Here is a 20,694-nt window from a genome sequence, read left to right on the forward strand (position 1 = left end):
TCTTCCATTTTTTTCCCTCTAGAACTGTATGGCCCTACAGATGCTCAGCCAGAAGCACTTTCATCTGCCTCAGCGACCCTCTTCAAGCCCAATAACATTCAGGTTCAGCCCCTGGTGCCCTCTCAGCCCAGTCTGTTGAATGTGCAAGATGATACCAGCAAAGAAGATGTCATTTTCTTCTAATTGTTTGCATTTGAAGATGAATCACCTGACACACTGTTTCAAGAACTCAGGCCCCAGTGTGCACCGTGATGGAGACCCGACATGGATGTCTTCTGATCCCTGCCCAGTTACTACAAGCAAGGACCAGACCAGGATTACTGCCCTGCTTTGTTGGCTTCTCTGCCAGCAGCTCAGAATGAGGGCACAGTAGTAACAATTTGCTTTTAAATTCTCCAGTGTGTTGACACATGGCATGGCTATAGCAATTCAGAGCATGTTAAAATTCTGACATTTATTGTAATGTGCTCTTTTTGGAGAATGTAGCTGTTCATGGGCACCATCTTGTAAATTGTTATCGGTGATGTTGAACCACCCAGGTTTTTATGTAAAAAGTTTTAGTAGTAGGCCCCAAAATGGCTGCAAATTTTTAAATCTGTTTTCCCAGGTCCAGGTCAGTAATGGGTTGTGTGTTGGCAACCAGGTGACAGCAAGCCAGTCCTCTCCCAGCCAGGTGTGCCAGGCACTGTGAACCCAGTGGTACAAGCCCCGTGGCCAGGTACAGTGGAAGAGAAGGTAAGGTGAGCTTCTGACAGCATCTTCAAGGGGCAGGAGCTCCACTTGTTTGTGGAGGAAAAGGGTTGGACGTGTGAGAATTCACAGTGATGATGAAGAGTTGGACTGAATGCACATTTCATTGGCCACCAGCATCACTGGCATCCTGTCTCCCTCTTGGGGACAGCAGTACAGGTTCCCAGGCAAACTCCTGAGTTGGTTCAGAGTGAACTTAGAGACTTGGATTTTGTTCTTTGCTGAAGACATGTCTAAGAAGCGTTGGAATGCAGTAATTTATTGTCTTGTTTAATCCTGTTTTCTGCATCCTTTGTTTGTCTGTCAGTTTGTTGGGACTTTACTCCCAGTACCAGAAGATATCAAAGCTGCTGTTACTGCAGAGACTTCTCTGCAGCATCGTGTTAGGAATGAAGGGAATAAGAACTGTTTGGTTTTAGAATTAAAACTAATTATAATAAAAAAATACTCTTAGCTAAACCTGTGTTTAGCTGCTTTCAGCTAAACGAGCTTTGATACCTCTTGTGAAGTGGGTCAGTTCTTGATCATGGAGTGGTGTTGACATTAAGTGTTCTGCTCAAAAAGGCATTATTTCCCTTTGTAGTAATTTGCACAGTCATTTTGTGTTGTGTTTTTCATTCCATGTCCCAGATTCTTTTCCCACCCTCACCCAAGGATGTCTGTTCTGGTGTGTGTTGAATGTGACTGGTCAGATAATGATGCACAGGAGAGATTGTTTAGGAGTGTTGTTACAGAATTAAAGGAATCAGGATCTCAAAGTTTAAAATCTTGGATCAATACTTTTCAGGACATGATCGATAATAGCTTTTTTAAATACCTTTAACTGATTTAAAGTGATTTTAGCAGCAGTGGATGGAAGGCCTGATCAGTTCTCCATCCAGTCTGTTGGCAATAGATCCAGAGGTGTTTGCCAGTCTCCTGAAATCACTGAGCTGTCCCTGTGATTAGGCCCTGTGTGACGTTAGTGATGTCTTTAAGGCCATAACTTCTCTTGGTTTGGGAGTTTTGAAATTATTTCAGTAGTTACAGTGCAAGAAACTTTTATCAATTTTCAGCAGAAAACAACAGCAGTTTATATTTTCAAGTGGTGATAATTTGGGTTATTGCCTTCAGATGAGAAATTGAAAAACCCAAATTTACTGGTCAGGGGAAAGATAAGCTACAAAATACTAAATAGGCCTTAATGACAAGCACTCCTGCTGGAACAGTTCTTGAATTTAAGGGTCTTTTTCTTAGCTGAGTGGTGCTGGTACAAACCTGAGGCAGTGGTACTGAGTTCAGTGAGAGGAAACTGCAAACTGAATGGCTCCTTACCAGATTGGGGATGCTCCCCCAGCCCCCAGCAAGTGAAATTGGCCACACTTGGCTTTAATACCAAAGGGCTGCTTGGTAAATCAGCAGCATTGCAGAACCTGGAGTGATTGTCAGCAGGAAACAGAGTGGGACTGCTCCACTGGTGATTTGGTGTTTTTATCTTTGGTGATTAAAACAGAGTTCCACTCCATATTCAGTTTTTGCATTCTAAAAAGTTAGTTTGGAATGGAGGGGAGTTCTTAAGATCAGTGTAACTCCTGATCCATGCAGCAGTGTGGGATCCAGCAGCTCTGTAGGACTGGCACTGATTTTTCCACTGGGTGATGTGCAGACTCTGGCCCCCTGTAATTTCCTCTGGAAGCACACAGGGAAGCAGCAGGAATGCACAGGATGTTCTCTCCTTCATGCTGTGGTTTGGGCTACTCCTAGTGAAAACTCCATGCCCCCACTGCCTTAAATTACCAGGTTTTTAGGAGTTTTAGCCCAAAGCTAAGTTGCATCAGCGGAGTACACCACCTCAGCCAAAAAGGGATGTCAGTTTGGGTGCTTGGAGGCAGTTTTTGGAAACATTTATTTATGTTTATTTTGTGCCTGTCCAAAAGTATGGAAGGGAGTGTTGGAAGGGCTGGAGCAGCTCATTGGCTGCTTTCTTCTGTGCAGTGGACAAATTTGAATATAGAACAGCGACGTGGAAAATAAAGTCTGCAGTGAGGTCCCATTTATTTTAATGTTTTAACTTAATAACTTTTTGTCAGCAGTGCTTGAAATAAGTTTTGTCTGTTAGCAAATAGACCCTGGCCTGTGACAGGCCAGGCTGTTGGCTCAAACTCCAAAAGCTCCTTGGAATATGGGTCTTCAATCTGTAGCTGAGAAATGACCTTAGAAGTAATTCTCTGTCCTCAGTGCACGTGTCTGGCTGCAGCTGCCTTTCTGAAACCTGTCTGCACCCTGAGCAGAGACGGTGTCTTCTGTCACTTGGGTCAGCATGGAGAGGGTTTTGGAATTAGCAGGTGCTGTGATACCTCATCGCTACCAGAGTGTGGGCAGGGGATCCATGGAAGGCTGAGGGAAGCAAGTGAATTATTTTCTTTAAATTAATCATGGGTCTCTTCACTTGTGCAAAACTGAATCTGTGAAATTGTTAACAGATTGCTCCAGTTGAGTGAACTGATTTTGGACTCTTCACTCAAATCTTCCTAGAAAAATAACTCTTCTAGGTGAATTAGTTTGCAAAGTACTGCTGTGTCCTGGGCTAAGTAACCTGCTATTGATTCGAGTCACATCCTTTCTATTGGACTTTTTGATCACTTCAGCTAAAACTTTCCTTTTAAGTGATTTCTGAGGATTAGACAGTTCAAAACCCTGTGCCTCCCAGGTGCCTTTTGGCTTCTTTCTGAGCTGGGGTGTGGAGGAAATGCCAGCATGAGCTTTGAACTGCCACCATGTCTGCTTGGTGTCACAGCCTTAAAATTATCAGCATGTTTGTCCTTCAATATTGTGATGTTGCAATGTAGAGGCTGTTTCTATGGTTCTGATTTCAATTTGAACTCTGGTGTTAAGGAGGCTTCCTCTTCCTCTTCCCATCTGGGTCGTGGAGGTTCCGTGTTCCAGGCTGAGGATGCCTCCATGGCCACTAGTGCTGAGCACAGCTGCCCTGTGTGTGTTGTGGCTGCTTCCCTCGTTTTTAACTGTGCTGTCTGTGGATTGTAGCTGTGGCATGTCCCACAAATTGAGATCGCTGATCATCCCCCAGCGTGAGGCAGAAGAATTGGTGTTCCTAGAGACGCTTGCTCATCCAGGTACTCGCCTTCCTGCACAGCTAGGAGTCATTCTAAATCATTTGCAGGCAGTTTTGTCTTTCTGAGTAGTGGTCAGATGATTCTGCATACATGGAGCTTGGTGTTTGTCATTTGCATTTACAATGAGAGTTGAAACTTAAACTAGGAAAGGGTTAAAAATACTTAACTTCATTTTACTTCTAACTCTGCGGAATGGGAGCTGAGGCTCCCCGGTGCTGCTCAGTGGAGTCCCTGTGTGTTGTGCCCCCCATGCAAGGGAGTTTGGAGATTTTGTTGTCTTCCCCAGCAGTTCTCACATTTACCAGGAAACAGATCTGCATGCCAGGTTACACAAGTGCTGTAGGCAAAGCAAAGCCTTTCCCCTGCTCTCTCTTTGAGACCAGACCCAACATCTTCGTAACCACTGGCGACTTCATCATCCTCCATCAGCACGTTCCTCTTCAAACAGCATGTGTGAGCTCTGGTTCATAACATTTGTGCCATGTTTATAAATCAGTTTTTTATATTTTTGTACTGAAAGAAATTGGAGCACTTTAGAAAAGTTGATTTCAAATTCCATTTCTGTCTGTAGCCAGAGGAGATCTCTCATGGGTGTAGATCCTGTTGGCATAACTGCGTGCATCTCACTCAGAGCTGTGAACTCTCTTGACACTCTTTAGTCTTAGGTCTGGTTTCTAGGCCCACCTTGCACTGTAAAGATTTAATAAATAATCATGGTCCATGGTTAAATTGACCATTTTGTTGGGGAAGAGTTTGGTTTTGTTTTTTCGTTAGGGTGTAAACATTGTAAATATTTCCTTTACTGTTGATACTGCAGTAGCAACATCTTTGTAGTCTTTATTTTATTTGTAAAGTTGATGGTTAAATGTTAATATTCTGTTGAATTGTGCACTCTTGATTAATTGTAAACATGATCTTAGCACACCAAATGATGATTTTTACAATGATTGCAATGTTTCTCCACTGAAGGATTTCAGAGCTGCAATAGGACTGAAACCAACTTCTAGCAATAAAAAAAAAGAACATTTAAAAACTTTCTGCCTTTATATCTATATAATTATTTATTGTTTTCTATTTGAGTGAAGATCAAAGCAGCTGCCAATTCTCACATGCTTCTCATTTTCTACCCTGGACAGAAATAATGTGCCACAGGAACAAAACTGATGTTTTTCCAAAGGAGAGGACGGAGCATAAGAGGTGTTCAGTGCAGAATATAAATAGCTGCAGCCCTTGGCAGTGAGGTGAACACCTGAGGGAAAGATCAGCTGTTCCCAAACGTCTGAACTCTGCTGGTGAGAGAGAGAGAACCTGGTTAAGTTGCTTACATTAACGTGGAGGTGCTTTGCATGGTGCCAGCCTGAGACATGCCTGGCTCTGTCCCAGGCAGTATCGGTTCCCACTTGGAACAAGGATAACAAAAATAGAAACTTTCTCCCTAGTGCTCGTGCCAGTTTGGCAGCCCTTGCTGCCAGCACCATCCCATAGCCTCTGGCTGGGGCTGCTCTTCCCAGTGCTGCAGCAGGCTGAGTTTCCTGGTGAAATCCCCACAGCTGGCAAGCGAATCCAGGAGCTGTGAGCTCCAATCGTTTCTAGAGAGGAGAACAGATGCAAAACCAGGGAGACAGTGGGAGAGCTGGGCCTTGGATTGGTCTCTCAAGGAAGAGGGGAGGGTTTTACCATCGGAATCCTGTGCTGCAGCCAGGGCTGGTGGCAGTGCCAGCGTTGTGGTCTGCCTGTCACTGCCTTTGGGGCTTATCAAAGCAGCTTTGAGGGGACTCTGGGCCTTTGTGTGCAGCAGTCGGTGAAACAAGCCAGCATTTGTCAGCCTCTGAAGTGCATGTGACATCTGGGTTCTGACGCAAACTGGAACTCCACTGGAAAAACAAAATTTTTTCCTCCTTCTCCACATACATAAATAATCAAAGACATCTAGGCAGACCAGTGTTTAAAATTTGGTCTTTATGGGAGGTAACAGGCTGTCATGTGAGAGAATGACGTCTCAAAGTGAGCATGTATAGAAGTTTTGCTTGTGCTCTTTTTAGGAAAATATTTCCTCCATCTGTGGAGCCCCTGGGAGCTGAGCCACAGTGTCTGCTGGAGATCAGTCACTGCCTCTGTGCTTCCAGACCTCCTGTCTGTGTCACCACAGCAAGGCCAGCCACTCCATGTCCATTTCTAAATATTTTTTGGCAGCAAGAAGTGAAATCAAAGTGGTTTTGTGGGGGACAGCAGGGAGGGAGAGTCTAGGAGAGAAGCTGAGAGGAGCTACACTGTGCTCTTGTGCAGCTGTTTTCATGTCAGACCTGTAGGAATTGGTTCCAGAAGACAAGAAGAGCCTGGATCAGGGAGATCCAGGGTTAACATGGCCAGGAGGAATCCCTGCAGCACAGATTCCCTCTGGGAACTGCCCAGCTGCACAGCCCAGAGTTCAGCAGAGGCAAGTTTAAATCCTGGGCAGAATTTGCATGTGTTAGAAGTTTGGTGCTGTGCAGCCATCCGTTTTCAAAGGTGTGTAGGTGTTGCTGTGTTCAGTCTGTGCCACAACAGCAGGGCAGACATTCCTGGGGGATTGCAAACACCCTGCCTGGCAGTGGCACTGATACCGCTGTCACTCCCGGGTGGGACACGGAGGGTGTGACTTCGGGCAGGGTGTGACTTCAGGACAGGCTGGCGGTGCCTTCAGAGCTGCTAATTTGCTCACACCGATATTCCAGCAGCTCCGCCCTGCCTTGTCTCCCTCCCCAATCTGTAGCTAATTAACCTGAAACCCAAACCACATTCTTTCTGTGCATGAATCACGCCGAGGCCATCGGCAATGACCAGCTTTATGCTAAACCTCCCTCTTTCATGTGGGTGAGACAAGGCTGATGGTTCCCATACGTGCATCTGAGATTCATCAGTGAGCCAGATGCTCGAGGACAAACATGCACAGAGGATATTGGCTCCACAGCGTGCTCCAGCAGTGGGAATGTGCTGCTTGCTGCCTTTCCCTTTCCTCAGCCCTGTGACTCAAATCCGGTTTCATTTCTCATCCCAGCGATGGGGCCAGCCCAAGGCTCAGCAGATGAGGGATGTGGGGCCTGTTTGCTGCTGCTGTGCCCGTGGGATCTGGCAGAGGATAAAAGCCAAACCCTCCTGGAGCTGGCAGTGCTGGAGGTCAGGGTCACAGGGTGCTCAGCTCTGGGGCTGTCACAGGCACTGGAGGCTCAGACAGGGCAGTGTCGCCTTGTTTTGGGGCTCCTTGACTTTGCACAAGGGCCTGGAGTGACAGGACAAGGGGGAATGGCTTTAAGCTGAAGAAGGGCAGGGTTAGATGGGATGTTGGGAAGGAATTGTTCCCTGGAGGGTGGGGAAGGCCTGGAGTGGAATTCCCAGAGCAGCTCTGGCTGCCCCTGGATCCCTGGCAGTGCCCAAGGCCAGGCTGGACAGGGCTTGGAGCAGCCTGGGACAGTGGGAGGTGTCCCTGCCATGGCCGGGGTGGTACTGGATGGGCTCTAAGGTCCCTTCCAACTCAAACCATTCCATGATTCTCTGTGCACAGGACCATGAAAACTCCTCACTGACAGCACAGTGGGGATTTGCCTCTCCTGTGTCAGAGCAGCAGCTGATGTAATTTCTCTGTGTGGAGCACAGTGTCTTGCTAGACCTGAAGGCATCCCAGATGACTACTTGTGAAATACAGATCTGCCAGGGAATTTCAGGTGTGCAGTGTCCCTTTTCCCTTCTGGAACATTGGAAGTAATGAACAAAACCACACTGTGTGTAATTAAAACTTTGTTTTTCCTGGGCTGCTGTGAATTATCATTGTAACAGTTCCTTGCTAGATGTGAAATGGGTGTGCTGCAGAACATTTTCATCATCCATATCCCGTCTTAATCAGGAAGGGGAATTTCTCAGCCACTGCTGTGCTTGGAAGTGTGAAAGGCCACAATGCTGGCTTGATGCTCTGGCAGCAGGAGCTGCTGAGCAGGAGGCACCTACAAACCCAAGCAGCAATTCCCTTAAAATCAACCCTGTCTGTCTGTCTTGTGGCCAAGAGGGAGGTGGATCAGTCTGACCTCAAACTTCTCTGGCTGTGGTGGCTTCTAAGGTTTGTGGAGAAGAGGAGCACCCATGGAACAGTGATGTCCCACTTGGATTGCTTTGCCTTTGAGCCTAGTAATGCCCATGTGAGTCGCCTCTTCCAGGTGTGACTTTGGGCTGGGGTTTAACTCCTGCAGCTGGAGGTGCAGACACATGATGGGGGTGTGGGCTAGGAGAGCTCTAGGTTTGAGGGATGCTGAGATTTTAAATGAATTCTATTAACTCATGAGGATTTCTACCCAGCAACCAAATTCACCTACAGCTCAGCTGGCCTGAACCTTCTGGCACTGAAGCAGCGAGTGGATCCAGGCATGGAAATGTCAAACTGGGAAAACAGGTCTGCTGGGACGACTCAGGTACTGGGGGAGCTGGGAGCTGGTTCCTGCCGGGAGGAGGTGGAGCTGGAGGGACAGGCCGGGGCTCTCTGCCAGGTGAAGGAGGACGAACCGAAGCAATGCAGCCCGGGCTGGCTTTGTTGCTTTGTTGCCCGCAGCAGGGAGGCCCAGCCCAGGTGTGCTTGGAATGCCGGTTTTCCCTGGCAGGGTTTGGATAGAAAGGAGAGAACAGCAGCAGCAGAGCTGGGGTTCACTCCCCCAGCTGAGAGCACCCGAGCCTGGCTCGGATAGCGCCCAGCAGACGGATCCTGCTGCTGGAAGCTGCTCCATCCCTGCAGCGGGAGGCGGATGTGGCGGGGAGCCAGCGTTTATTGCTTGGCAGCATAAACAAAACAGCTGCTGCTGCTCAAACGGCCATGAATGAAACCTCCACTCCTCCAGTCGGACTCTGTCCAGCCCTCAGGAGTAGCTGCATATGTAACAAAGGTGAGGCAGCTCCTGGCTGGGTAACAGGGTTGGAGACAGTTCCCCACCGCTGCTGGTCCCACCAGAGTCCTGTGCTGTGACTTTCCCCTCCTGCCAGGCTGGGAGCTGCTCGATGGTTGGATCCCATGATCTCAACAGCCTTTTCTGGTCAAAAAGAGTCTGTCTCCCTGCTGCTGCCTGTGTGCTCCAGGTGGGCTGTGGGCTGCTCTCCCTGCAGCCTGACGAGCTCCTGTTGAGGAGGCACAAGGGTGCATGAAAAAAGGCCCAGCCTGGGGGCTGAAAATGACAAAAGCATCAGAAAAGGGGGTGGAAATGAAGCCGATGCATCTGCTCCAGCCCCCAGCAGCAGGGCAGCTCCCTTCCTTCCCTTCCTGCCAGCTCTTGCCTGTGCAAGCAGCTCGGAAGAGTTGTGACATTGATTTATTTAATTCTGAAATAATGGATCACACCCAAACCATGCTTCTGTGGTGAGACAGTTGGTTGTACCTTTGGTACCTGTTTCCTCTGACCATGCTGATTCCTGTCTCACCTCCTCCCCTTAACAGAGCTTTTGTTTCCCAGGCACTGCCTCCCCTCACCTGGAGCAGGGCATGGAGCACACAGCCCTTTGGGACAGAAGGGGCAGCACCTTCTCCCATTCTTTTGGATAGTGAGGAACCCCCACTCTGCAGAGAACACCTTAATCTTTGAAATTTGGAAGAGATTTGTGTCTCCTTCAAAGCTAGAAGGCAGTGTGAGATCTGAGCTTTCCTCAGTCCCAAATTACAAAGATAGAGGAAGATCTGAGCCCTTGATTTGGACTGCAGCAGGGATTGCTCCTCACTGTTCTACTAAATACAGTCTCAAGTGTGGGCTGGGAAAACCTGCACCTTAAGCACACAGAACAGGCAAGGGACACGGTGGATTTTATTCAGATTTATTGAAACAGCTCCAGGCTGAGTAATAAACACACAAAACTGCTGTATAAAAAAAGAAATAAATGTGCAGAACCAGCCCATGGGCAAAGTGCTGCCACATATTCTGACACTCCAGGCTACTGCTTGGGTGCTGCAAGTCCCAGCAGTGCAGTCCTGCAGCTGGTCAGGAGTGTCCTTTCTTCTTTCTAGTATCACTGAAACCAAAATAATCCCTCTGGTTCCTGCTCTGAGATCACACAAGTTAGGAGAAAACTTGGAAACCTTTTGCTGTCTCAAGGGACAGCACAAGCTGCCAGCCCAAGGAGGTCCCTCCGTGCCTGTCCCCTCCCTGGCCTGACCAGGGGCATGATTTGCAGCAGCAATTCAAAGCCAGAACCGAGTTGCCTTGAGCCCCGCTGGTGCTGATGGCACCCAGCTCACAGAGCTGCCAGGTGGGAGGAGGTGCTCCTGCTGCCCGTGTGTTCCATCTGGATCCTCAGTCAAGGGAGGCACTTGGCAAAATCAGGTGTGAAGCCTGTGGTGCAGAGCAGAGTATTGTGAGACCAGGGCACAGCAACCCCAACCCTACTCCTCAGGCCTCAAATCCCAGAGAAATCCCAGCAATGCCTGCTGATTCCCCTCTACAGCCAGGAATTTTTCTAAAGGTATCACTGGATATTTTATTACAGGAAATAATTTTATTTAGACAGTACGGCTCTTGCAAGGAGAAAAGGAAAACCCTGCAGGGTCTGTGATTCACTGGCATAGTTTCTGCCAAAAGCCTTTAGAAAGATTTAATTCCAGTTGCAAATGTTGAAAGTCAATCTCTGTGTAGCAGAAAAGCAATGGCATGAAAGGGACACCAGGGAATAATTAGAAGCAGAGAAACCCTGTGTTTATACATAGACAAGGCTTGTCTTATAAATGCAATTACCCACCATTCTGGGACTAAATCCCAGCTATAATCTTGTTCTGGCACCAGCTCACAGCCCTGGCGTCCCACAAGACATTTGGGTGCCACTGGCAGATTAAGTGTGGCACCAGGAGGAGGAGGCTGTGCTAAAAGCAGCAGCCGGAGCCGGTGGCACCACGGGGTCTGTCCCAGCTCCTGCAGACAGCCTGCCTGCAAAAACATCGGCTCCTCCAGCCTCCCCACCCAGGGGCGACACCCAATCCCTGCACACAGCATTCCCCAAAATCTTTGCACGGGCCAAGATGCCAGGTTAAGAGTCTTGTTATTTATACTGATCTCCCTGCAGCGTTTCAGCACCTAGAGAGAACTTCTCTCTCCTGCAGGGCTTTTAGATCCCACACCACCAGCCTGGAAGTTTTGGAGCTGATACTCACACAAGGCTGCTCTCTAGGACAACTCCAGTCCAGAGCCACGTGCATCTGCCCCTCAAGTTTTAACCTGATACAGAGGAGCTCTGCTTGACCCACAACTATTTATTTACCTTCCAGGTCCCTGGCCACGCTCAGGCCGACAGGTACTTCCAGGTGCTGACGAAGGCGGTGGGGATGAGGGAGTAAGGCACCGTGGTGACGCTGCTCCAGGTGTCGGACGAGGGGTCGTAGCAGTCCAGGGTTTTGCAGCGCTGCGCCCCGCAGTAGCCCCCCACCACGTAGAGCCTGTTCCCTGAGGTGACAGCACGGCAGCTGATGCACTTGGCCGTGACATCCCCAAACTTGGACCACTGGAAGGTGTCGCTGTGGAAGCGGTAAGCGGAGCTGGCGGAGAACTCCGTGTCCCCGCCGATGACGATGACGTGGCTGCCCACCACGGCGGCGGCCGTGTAGCGCCAGGGCTGGGGGCAGCTGGCGGGCACCGTCCAGCGGTTCTGGCAGGGGTCGAAGCACTGCACCTTGGGCAGCTTGTTCTGGTTGGCACTGGTGCCCCCGAAAACAAACAGCTTCATCTTGGCCCCCACCACGGCGGCGTTGCTCACGCCTTCCCGGAGAGGAGCCACCAGCGACCACTTGTCCAGCTGAGGGTCGTAGTGCTCCACCTGCTTGAGGGACACGGAGGGAGAGGCCGGGAAGGCCCCGTTCATGGCCGTGTGACCCCCCACCACGTACAGGCAGTGGTCCAGCTCGGCGGAGCCGTGGCCAAACCGTGCCACCAGCATGGGAGCAGCTTTGGCCCACTCGTCGTGGAGGGTGTCGTAGACCCAGACGTCCCTGGACGCGCCGTTCTCGGAGCCCTTGCCGCCGGTGATGTAGACCTTGCAGCCGATGGCGCAGGCGCTGCACTCCTTGCGGGGGCTGGGGATGTCGGCACGAGGGATGATCTCGCTGGTTTTATGGTCCAGCATGTAAATCTTGTCGCACATGAAGGTCTGGCCCCCGAGCAGCAGCAGGGCCTGGCTGACCTTGCGGGGACGGGCGCAGCACCCCGTCACCAGGCCGTCGTTCTGCAGGATCTTCATCTTGCATCGCACGGCGTCGGCCACGATCTCCTCCCCCAGTTTGTGGCTGGTCACCAGCTTCTCACAGGCCACCTGCTTCCGCAGGTAGGGCTCGGGCAGCAGGGCCAGGCGGACGGAGCGCAGCAGCTCGGGCAGAACTTCGTGGCGTCGGGGCAAATCGTAGCGGATCCAGCCTATAACGGCTTCATAGACCAGCGTCTCATCCTCCACCTCCAGCTCCTCGCTCTCCACCAGCTCCAGCAGCTTGTCTTTGGGCAGTCGGAGGAAATCTTCAGTCTTGCAGAGAGAGGTGAAGTTGGCCAAGGCCATCCTCCAGGACAGCTCCAGCAGCCGCTCGCAGCAGTGGGCATCGGACAGCAGGAGCATGTTCAGGCAGTTCCCAGGGTAGAGATTCTTCTCCAGAAAGTCAGCCGAAGCATCCCGGATATCCTGGAACTGCAGCATGTCCCCGGCCTCCAGCAGGGACTCGGCGTTCTCCTCGTTGATCAGCACCCGGGCAGAGTAAGCGTAGTCCAGCAGCAGCTCCAGCACCTCGGGGTGCAGCGAGTCGTGGAAGTTGACCTCGGCATCTCTGCTCTCCTTCAGGCCCCCGCTGAACATGGCGTTGAAGTAGCGGCTGCAGGCGGCCAGGACGGCGCGGTGGCAGGGGAAGCTCTGGTTGCCCGCCCGCAGCACCACGTCGGTGAAGAGGTTCTGCTGGCGGAGCAGGTTCAGTTGGGTGAGGAGGCTGTCGGCGTGGCCCGGTTTGTGGAAGAGGTGGATGTTCATGGAGCCCGAGCTCGAGCGGGATTTCCGGTTCTCGTGGCTGCTGACGGACATAGTGCTGAGGCTGCTCTGCGGGGCAAAACCGGCGAGTCAGCACGGGCAGCGCGCTGCCGGGCCCGGCCCGGCCGGTACCCACCGAAACGGGGCACCGGGAGCTCCCGCACCAAACACCCGTGCAGCGCACAGCTCCGCCGGGCCTCACGTAGTACCGGGGAGGGGGCGATGTGCGCTCCCGGTGATGCCCGCGCCCAGCTCAGGGTCTCACCCGGCTCCGCTGTCCCGCGCCTGGCTCAGTTATTCTGCCCTGGTCCCGCACCTGCCCCTGCGGTCCCACACCTGGTCCAGTGTCCCACACGGTCCCCCCTATCTCGTACCCGGTTCCGCACGGTCCCCGTTATCTCGCACCTGCTCCCGCACCTGGTCCCGCACGGTCCTCGCTATCCTGCACCCGGTCCTGTATCCAGTTCCGCAGCCGGTGCCGTACACGGTCCCGCCCCGTCCCCGCTATCCCGTACCCGTTCTATACCCGGCCCCGACCAGTCCCCACTATCCCGTACCCGGTTCCGTACCCGGTCCCGCACAATCCTCGCTATCCAGTGCCCGGTTCCGTAGCCGGTCCCGCCCAATGCTCGCTATCCCGTACCCGGTTCCGTACGCAGTCCCGCCCGGTCCCCACTATGCTGTACCCCGTCCTGCCCGGTCCCGCTATCCCGTTCCCAGTTCCGTACCCGGTTCCTGCTATTCCGTACCCGGTTCCGTTCCCGGTTCCGTGCCCGGTCCCGTTCCCGATCCCGTTCCCGGTTCCGCCCGGTTCCGTATCCGGGTCCTGCTATTCCGTACCCCGTTCCGTGCCCGGTCCCGTACGCGGTTCCGTTCCCGGTTCCGTTCCCGGTCCCGTTCCCGGTCCCGCCCGGTCTCGTACCCGGTTCCGTTCCCGGTTCCGTGCCCGGTCCCGTTCCCGGTTCCGTGCCCGGTCCCGCTCCGCTCCGGCTCTGCCGCCGCCCCTCCGCCGCCGCCGCGTGGCCGCCCCGCGCCGGCCCCGCCCCTCCCTCCCAGGCCCCGCCCCTCCCGCCCCGCAGCCAATCAGCGGCTGCGGCGGGCGGCAGGCTCGCTTTGTGAATGGGAGGCGGGGCCAGCCGCGCGCATGCGCCGCGCGCTGTGCCCGCCCTGCCCGCGGGCAGCGTGGCCGTGTCCCGTCCCCGCGTGTGCGGGGGTCCCTCGGTGTCCCCGCCGTTCCCGCGTGTGCGGGAGTCCCTCGGTGTCACCGCCGTCCCCACGCGTGCGGGGGTCCCTCGGTGTCCCCGCTGTCCCCGCGTGTGCGGGGGTCCCTCGGTGTCACCGGTGTCCCCGCGTGTGCGGGAGTCCCTCGGTGTCACCGCTGTCCCCACGCGTGTGCGGGGCTCCCTCGGTGTCCCCGCTGTCACCCGCACTGCCCCGGCCCGCGCCCAGCCGCGCCGCGGGGCCGGGCCGGCGGATCTGAGGCTCCCGAGCGCGGCGGAGCTTTGCGGACCGAGTCCCCAAGGGCAGTGCTGGGATCGGCAGCGCCTGCCCGCGCCCTTTGGATCCCGGCCTGCTGACAAAGGCAGGTGGCGGCAGGGATCAAAACACCTCAAGAAAAAAGTACAAATTCCAGAAATTCTGAATTACCTAATTTTGATTTATCTCTGCACGCTCCAGCTTTACAAGCTGCAAATTAAGGTCAGTTGTTGAGGAATTGAAGCAAATGCACTTAGAGCAGCTTACAGCATCCTTTCTCTACATTAAAATGAATGCACGGTTAAAATTCTTATTAATTTGGCATTAGAGGTTATGCGAGGTTTTTTGTTTTTTTTTTTTTTTTAATTGGCTGAGCTACAATTGTCCTGCATAGTATTAGTATTAATACTGTACTGTATTAATACCTAATAGTATTGTCCTATGCTGAGCAGTACAGTGAGTCCTGGAGGAATGATTCAATGGGGTTAAGAACACAAAAAAAACCTGATTTATTATTAAAAATCACTAAAGTGCACCCGGAGCCACCACAGTGGGTGACAGGACCAGGCAACAGCCAGAGGATTTGAGTCTTCCCCCTGTTCAGGCACAGGACTGAGAAAAGGAGAGAATAAACAAGAGTCTCCTCCAGGTAAGCCCTGAGTTGTACCAAATCCTGTCAGTCTGGCAGCAAATCCCCAGCACAGCCACATCCTCAGGGACACTGCAGGGTGCAGGTCCAGATAAACACCAAGGACAGGGCAAAGGATGGAGTATCCAGGCCTGAGTCTGCTCTTTGAGCACAGGCAGGACACAGCTCCCCGTGTCCAGGCCAGAAACAACCCCACAAACCCAGGCCAAAGCTCCTGAAAGTGCAGCATGAGCCGTGCTGGGGCAGGGACACGCAGAGTAAGCACAACTCTTTTCAAAGGATGCATTTCCATGGCACTCAGGCAGGGGCTGGCAATCATTGCAGCATGAGGAAGGCTGGTGACACATCTGGAGCTGCAGCACACAGCACTGAGCTTCGGAGCTTTCCAGAACCAAAGATAAAGAACTTCTCCCTGCAGTCAGGAGCAACGATCACTCAAGGCCACCTTTGAAGCATTTGTGTCGTTTATTATTGGCAACGCCCAGAGCTGTAATTGCAAAACCCCACCTCGGCATTGGTTTGATTGCTCCTTTGAAAGGTGATGAATAAATTTCCTGTTTGTTTTTTTTTTTCCTTAAATAGAAAAAGGCCCGTCGGTAGCTGCTGGAGCCTGGTGGAAGAGCTCCACCCGGTGGCATTCACAAAGGCACAGCTGGAGCCTCAGCTCTGGGGGAAGGTTTCACTTCCAACATTTCTCCTTAAACGGGCAAGGCAAGGCTAGGGAGGTCCAAGCTGCTTCCAGCAATTTCCTGCCCCTCTCACCTCTAAGGAAACACAAGGGTCACAAACAACACCGCTGCTGGCTCCTGAATGAACCCAAAGGCCAAAACACCTGGAGAACTCCCAGGATGGGGGTCCCATCCTGCCTCAGGTGCAGCACCAAGGCCAGAGTGTGAGCTCACAGGCTTCATCCCTTACCAGTCCTCTGTGACAGAACCTGGCCACTGTGCTCCTTCAAGTGCCAAAGAACACTGGGAGGTTGCATTTATCTTTTGGGACAGATGGAAGCAAATCTTTCCCCCACAGTTTTACCCATTGTAGGAGATTCTTGATTTTCAGAGGATTCACCTGAATTATTTCTCTGATGAAGAGTGATAAAAATTATCAGCTGCAAACAATCCCCTCTGCAACAGGCATCTGGATTCCAGTCCTGATTATGGGATATCTGGAAGGACAATCATCAACCCCGGAAATTAAAATACACCCTGCCTCACTCAAGGCATTTTTACCATGTGAAAACTGGGCTTGTGAAGCTCAGTTCTGACTTAAGCAGCTTCAGAATTTGCTCCTTTTGATGCTTGGTAGATTCCAATCAGGGAGGAGATGGTGCCCAGGAGTCCTACCAGCCATGGAGGGAACTTTCCTGCCCAGAGGAATCCTGGAGGCAGCCAGTGGATGGCATTGGAAAGATCTGCTGTGTCCATGAGGATGCTCAGAACTTCAGCCTTCACCTGGGCTCTCAGCTTCTGCTGCTGCTGAGGTGAAGAAGTGCTGCAGGAAGAAAAGGTGATGTTAGTGACAGTCCTTTTCTCACCCACAGATGGGGCAACTGAGAGGTGTTTTGAAAACTTTTATTCCATTTTCAGTCTCATGTGAAGGGTGAGACAATACAGATGTTATAATTCACACCATCACAATCAAAAGCCAGCTATTTCCTAATTACAATACATTTTAAGTGTTTCTTGGCCTATCAGCTACTACAATACATCTTTTATAGTTCTATTTCTCCAAAGTATCTAATCTTATTTACAAAACCATGCTTTGAAACTTGTTTCTAGTTCCATTTCTCTTTCAACACTGTCTTATTCCATAGCATGTCTAAGTCAGTATTTCTCCTCTCAAGGTTTGCATACAGATGCACACTGTGTGAGCCTTCTGTCAGACTTTGAGAATTCCCTTTCAAATCCAATTTCCCACATTAGTCCAGCACATCCTCAGAACTGTGATGGCAACAGATGAGAACTGACGGGTGTGGGTGAGTTACAGGAAGGATGGAGAGGAACTGGGGACAAGGGATGGAGGGACAGGACACAGGGGATGGCTCCCACTGGGAAAGGGGAGATTTTTGTGGGATATTGGGCAGGAATTGTTCCCTGGGAGGGGGGGCAGGCCCTGGCACAGGGTGCCCAGAGCAGGGCAGTGTCCAAGGCCAGGCTGGACAGGGCTTGGAGCAGCCTGGGACAGTGGAAGGTGTCCCTGCCATGGCAGGGGTGGCACTGTTTTAAGGGGTGGCTTTAAGGTCCCTCCCAACCCAAACCACTCTGGGATTGCCTGATCAGCCCTACAGCCACGGAGGGAAAGCATACCACTTGTGCTGGCTCAGCTTCCTTCTTAACTGGCACAAGATTCTCAGGGATCTGAAAAGAACACAGTTATTTCTCCTACAGCACCAAACAGGAGGAGTTTGGTTTTTTTCCCTTTTGCACCACCAGCTTCAGCGAGGACGAGCACCTCCCACCGCTTTGCTGGAGCCCGGTGCCAGGGCAGGAGCACCCCGTGCCCATCGCGGCCGTACCGCAGGATGCCCAGGAGCAGGGCACAGCCCCACAGCGCCGTGCTCCGCGCCCACCACTGCCGGGAGCCGGCGCGGACGATGCCGACATCCGCCGCCCACGCCAGGTGCTCGCAAGGGTAGTAGAGCTGGTTGGCCACGTTACAGAGCACCGAGAGCCCCCGCACCAGCGCGTCCTCGCCCTGCGGGGAGCGGCACAGAGCGGCACATGGGGCACGGCCCCGCCCGGGACCCCCGGGGCCCCGCTCACCTCGGGGGATGCCCGGGACCCCCGGGGCCGCGCTCGCCTCGGGGGATGCCCGGGACCCCCGGGGCCGCGCTCGCCTCGGGGGATGCCCGGGACCCCCGGGACCCCCGGGGCCGCGCTCGCCTCGGGGGATGCCCGGGACCCCCGGGGCCGCGCTCACCCCGGGGGATGCCCGGGACCCCCGGGGCCGCCCGGGACCCCCGGGGCCGCGCTCGCCTCGGGGGATACCCGGGATCCCCGGGACCCCCGGGGCTGCGCTCACCTCGGGGGATGCCCGGGACCCCCGGGACCCCCGGGGCCGCGCTCACCTCGGGGCCCAGCCCGTAGCTGCAGCTGTGCCGGAGCATGGCCAGGTCGTCGAAGAGGCGCAGGGCGGTGCGGCAGGAGCTGAGCTGGGCAGAGGCGGCCAGGAGCCCCCCGGGCAGCCCCGCGGGGCCGGGCAGCGCTGCCCCCGCCAGCTGGCAGCCGTAGGACAGCGCCCGGACCTGTGGGGCACGGCCCGCTCAGCGCCCGGGGCCACCGGCTGCACGGCCGGAGGAACCGGGGCGGGTGTTCTCCCTCCTTCTGTCTCTTCTCCTCTTTAATTCACCTCTCCGTCTGCAGCTTCTCTTCCCGTTACCAACCCCCACTGCGCTGTGCTCCGGGACTCCCATTCCCGTTTCCATCCCGTCATTTACCGGTAAAACCTGCATTGTTTGCGCACCCTCTGCCTTTCGCCGTCCTTCCCACCACCGAGCACTTAGGAATGCCTCGGGGGCTTCCTTCCCCTTAAGGGTGGCTCGCTACCGCAGAGTCGGGTCCCGTCGTTCACCGCCCGGTACCGGAGAGTTCAGATCCCCTTCCTCACTCGGTACCGGCAGGCTCAGACCCCTCTCCTCAGTCGGTACCGGAGAGTTCAGATCCCCTTCCTCACTGGGTACCGGCAGGCTCAGACCCCTCACTCCCCACTCCCTGCCGGTACCGGCGGGCTCAGACCCCTCACTCCCCACTCCCTGCCGGTACCGGCGGGCTCAGACCCCTCTCCTCAGTCGGTACCGACAGGCTCAGACCCCTCTCCTCAGTCGGTACCGGCAGGCTCACACCCCTCACTCACCGCCCGGTCGCGGCCCCGGTGCGTCTCCAGCGCGGCCACGAGCCCCCAGAGCGCGCCCGCCGCCATGGCAACACTTCCGGGTGTGTGGTCACGGACGGGCGCGGGGCACGCCGGGAAGGAGGCGGACCCGTCGCCATGGCAACGCGGCCTGGCTGTCCCGCGGCCCGGCCGGGCCCTGGTCCCGCTCGGGGCTGGGCCCCGCTGTCCGTGTCCCTCACGACCCCCGCACCCCTCCAGCGACTCCTCCATCAGTCCTTTCCTTTCCCACCCCCGCTTTCCCCGTTCTGCGGGTTCCAGGCCGGCCCCGCCGCTGTGCTGGTGTTGGACCAGGCCGGGGTTGAGTCAAAGAAATGTGGGAAACCCAACTTTAAGAGGCCCACACAGATCTCACCTGGAGACAGGGAGATCTTCCCCTGTTCCCCCTGAGGAGACCTCCCACCCCCGGTGAGCTCTGGGAGGGGAACATTCTGTGTGAAGGCAGAGATGGGGCTCTCTCCATCCCCCCCACCCTCTCCATACTCCGCACGTGGGTCCCACCTGCTTCCTCTGGGCCCCAGCGGCTCCCGTGCCTGGACACCGAGTCACACTCATGCTGCTGTTGGTTAAAGCTCAAAGAACTACTTGGACAGTTTGCTTTCTCTTTTTATAGCCCAGTATCACAGAATCCCAGAATATCCTGAGATGGATCCCACAGGGATCATCATCCCAGCCCCTGTCCCTGCCCAGACCCCCCAACAGCCCCACCCTGAGCAGCCCTGAGAGCGCTGTCCAAACGCTCCTGCAGCTCTGGCAGCCTCGGGGCCGGGACCATTCCCTGGGGAGCCTGGGCAGTGCCAGCACCCTCGGGGGGAAGAACCTTTTGAGTAAATCTTCCTTTGAGTGGATCAATCTGATTTCCTGAAACCGGTTCATAGCACTAAGCAGAGCCACTGCCAGCCAAGCTTTTGCTGCTGGAGTTGAGATCCTTGTGGGTCCCTTCCCACGTGGGATATTCAGTGATTCTGGTTGTTTACACTTGCTGTATCCTCAGGTGCTGCAGTTATCCCACCTAGTGCACCACATCCTTGTTCCAGTCTCATGACTCACCTCACTGCAATCTGCTGTCAATCCCTTTGCTACTTCATTACGTAAAATGAATAAAATTAATGATTTCTGGGACATGAAGCAATGTCTTGATCCTTCTTCATCACTACATTTGTTTTTAAAAGTTGTTTTACATTTATTTTTGGGAGGAAGGAAAGGATTTTGATCAAAAGCTGTGCATAAGCAACCTCAGGAAGGGATGTGGTTAGAGCTGGTCATGGAAGGCATGAAAAAAATCTTCCTCTGACGTTGCCTCCTGTTTCTCCAGCAGTTCAGAGAGAGGTCCCTTCATGCCATGGATCTGTGTTTAAGCCATTTGATTTGCTAAATGTGGAACAGATCATAGCTGAATTGGTCTTTTCCTTGGCCCTAAACTTCTGGAGCAGCTCCATAACTACCATATGGAGTGATATTCCCATAACTGCCATGTGGATTTCTTCATTTGCCTCCTCACCCTGAGAGTTGTTTTGTGTTTGGGTGAAGGTTTTGAGCAAAGTGCTGGCGGCAGAGCCGGCCTTTTCCTGTCACCAGGGGAAATGCACACAGGTATCTGTGACTGCAGAGCTTTCCTGGTGCTGCCTCCTCATTTACTGCCTCGCGTTTCATTTTTATTTTGATTCCATCTGTCAGCAGATGAAAGTTCTGTCATGCTGGTGCCACACAGGCAGCAGAGGGACTCCCCAAAGACGTGTCACAGCAGGCCCAGCCTTAATAAGCTTGGATTAACCACAGGGGAAGTGGGTTTATAGCCAGCACTCCTCTTGGAGTGTGCTCCTGAGC

At 53.6% G+C, this 20,694-nt stretch overlaps 3 protein-coding genes across 10 annotated transcripts in view; 1 reads left to right on the forward strand and 2 right to left on the reverse strand.

The window, feature by feature from the left end:
* The window catches only part of ARHGEF18 (Rho/Rac guanine nucleotide exchange factor 18), a 50,713-nt gene extending 45,817 nt beyond the window's left edge, over positions 1-4,896 (forward strand). For all 7 annotated transcript variants that reach the window (XM_072919421.1, XM_072919420.1, XM_072919419.1 and 4 more), the window contains one exon: positions 23-4,896. In XM_072919421.1, coding sequence (XP_072775522.1) covers positions 23-183 — 161 coding nt within the window. In that variant the 3' untranslated portion in view covers positions 184-4,896. The remainder of the gene's footprint in view (positions 1-22) is intronic.
* A 4,771-nt stretch (positions 4,897-9,667) lies between these two features.
* Positions 9,668-13,709, reverse strand: LOC101233818 (ectoderm-neural cortex protein 1). Of its 2 annotated transcripts, none has more exons than XM_072919462.1 (3): positions 13,604-13,709; positions 11,118-12,923; positions 9,668-10,198 (listed from the first exon to the last, which is right to left on the reverse strand). In XM_072919462.1, exon 2 carries the CDS (start codon positions 12,906-12,908, stop codon positions 11,139-11,141), a length of 1,770 nt encoding a protein of 589 aa, XP_072775563.1. In that variant the 5' UTR covers positions 12,909-12,923; positions 13,604-13,709; the 3' UTR covers positions 9,668-10,198; positions 11,118-11,138. The 2 variants fall into 2 exon arrangements, with proteins under 2 accessions (XP_072775563.1, XP_072775564.1); XM_072919463.1 differs by lacking the exon at positions 13,604-13,709 and adding an exon at positions 13,412-13,429.
* A 1,716-nt stretch (positions 13,710-15,425) lies between these two features.
* PEX11G (peroxisomal biogenesis factor 11 gamma) lies at positions 15,426-18,981 on the reverse strand. Its single transcript, XM_030256675.4, has 5 exons — positions 18,832-18,981; positions 18,047-18,223; positions 17,495-17,673; positions 17,286-17,336; positions 15,426-16,470 (listed from the first exon to the last, which is right to left on the reverse strand). Exons 1-5 carry the CDS (start codon positions 18,895-18,897, stop codon positions 16,245-16,247), a joined length of 699 nt encoding a protein of 232 aa, XP_030112535.3. The 5' UTR covers positions 18,898-18,981; the 3' UTR covers positions 15,426-16,244.
* Between the last annotated feature and the right edge of the window lie 1,713 nt (positions 18,982-20,694).

This window comes from Taeniopygia guttata, chromosome 28, assembly GCF_048771995.1.
Source record: "Taeniopygia guttata chromosome 28, bTaeGut7.mat, whole genome shotgun sequence".
Lineage (NCBI taxonomy): Eukaryota > Metazoa > Chordata > Aves > Passeriformes > Estrildidae > Taeniopygia > Taeniopygia guttata.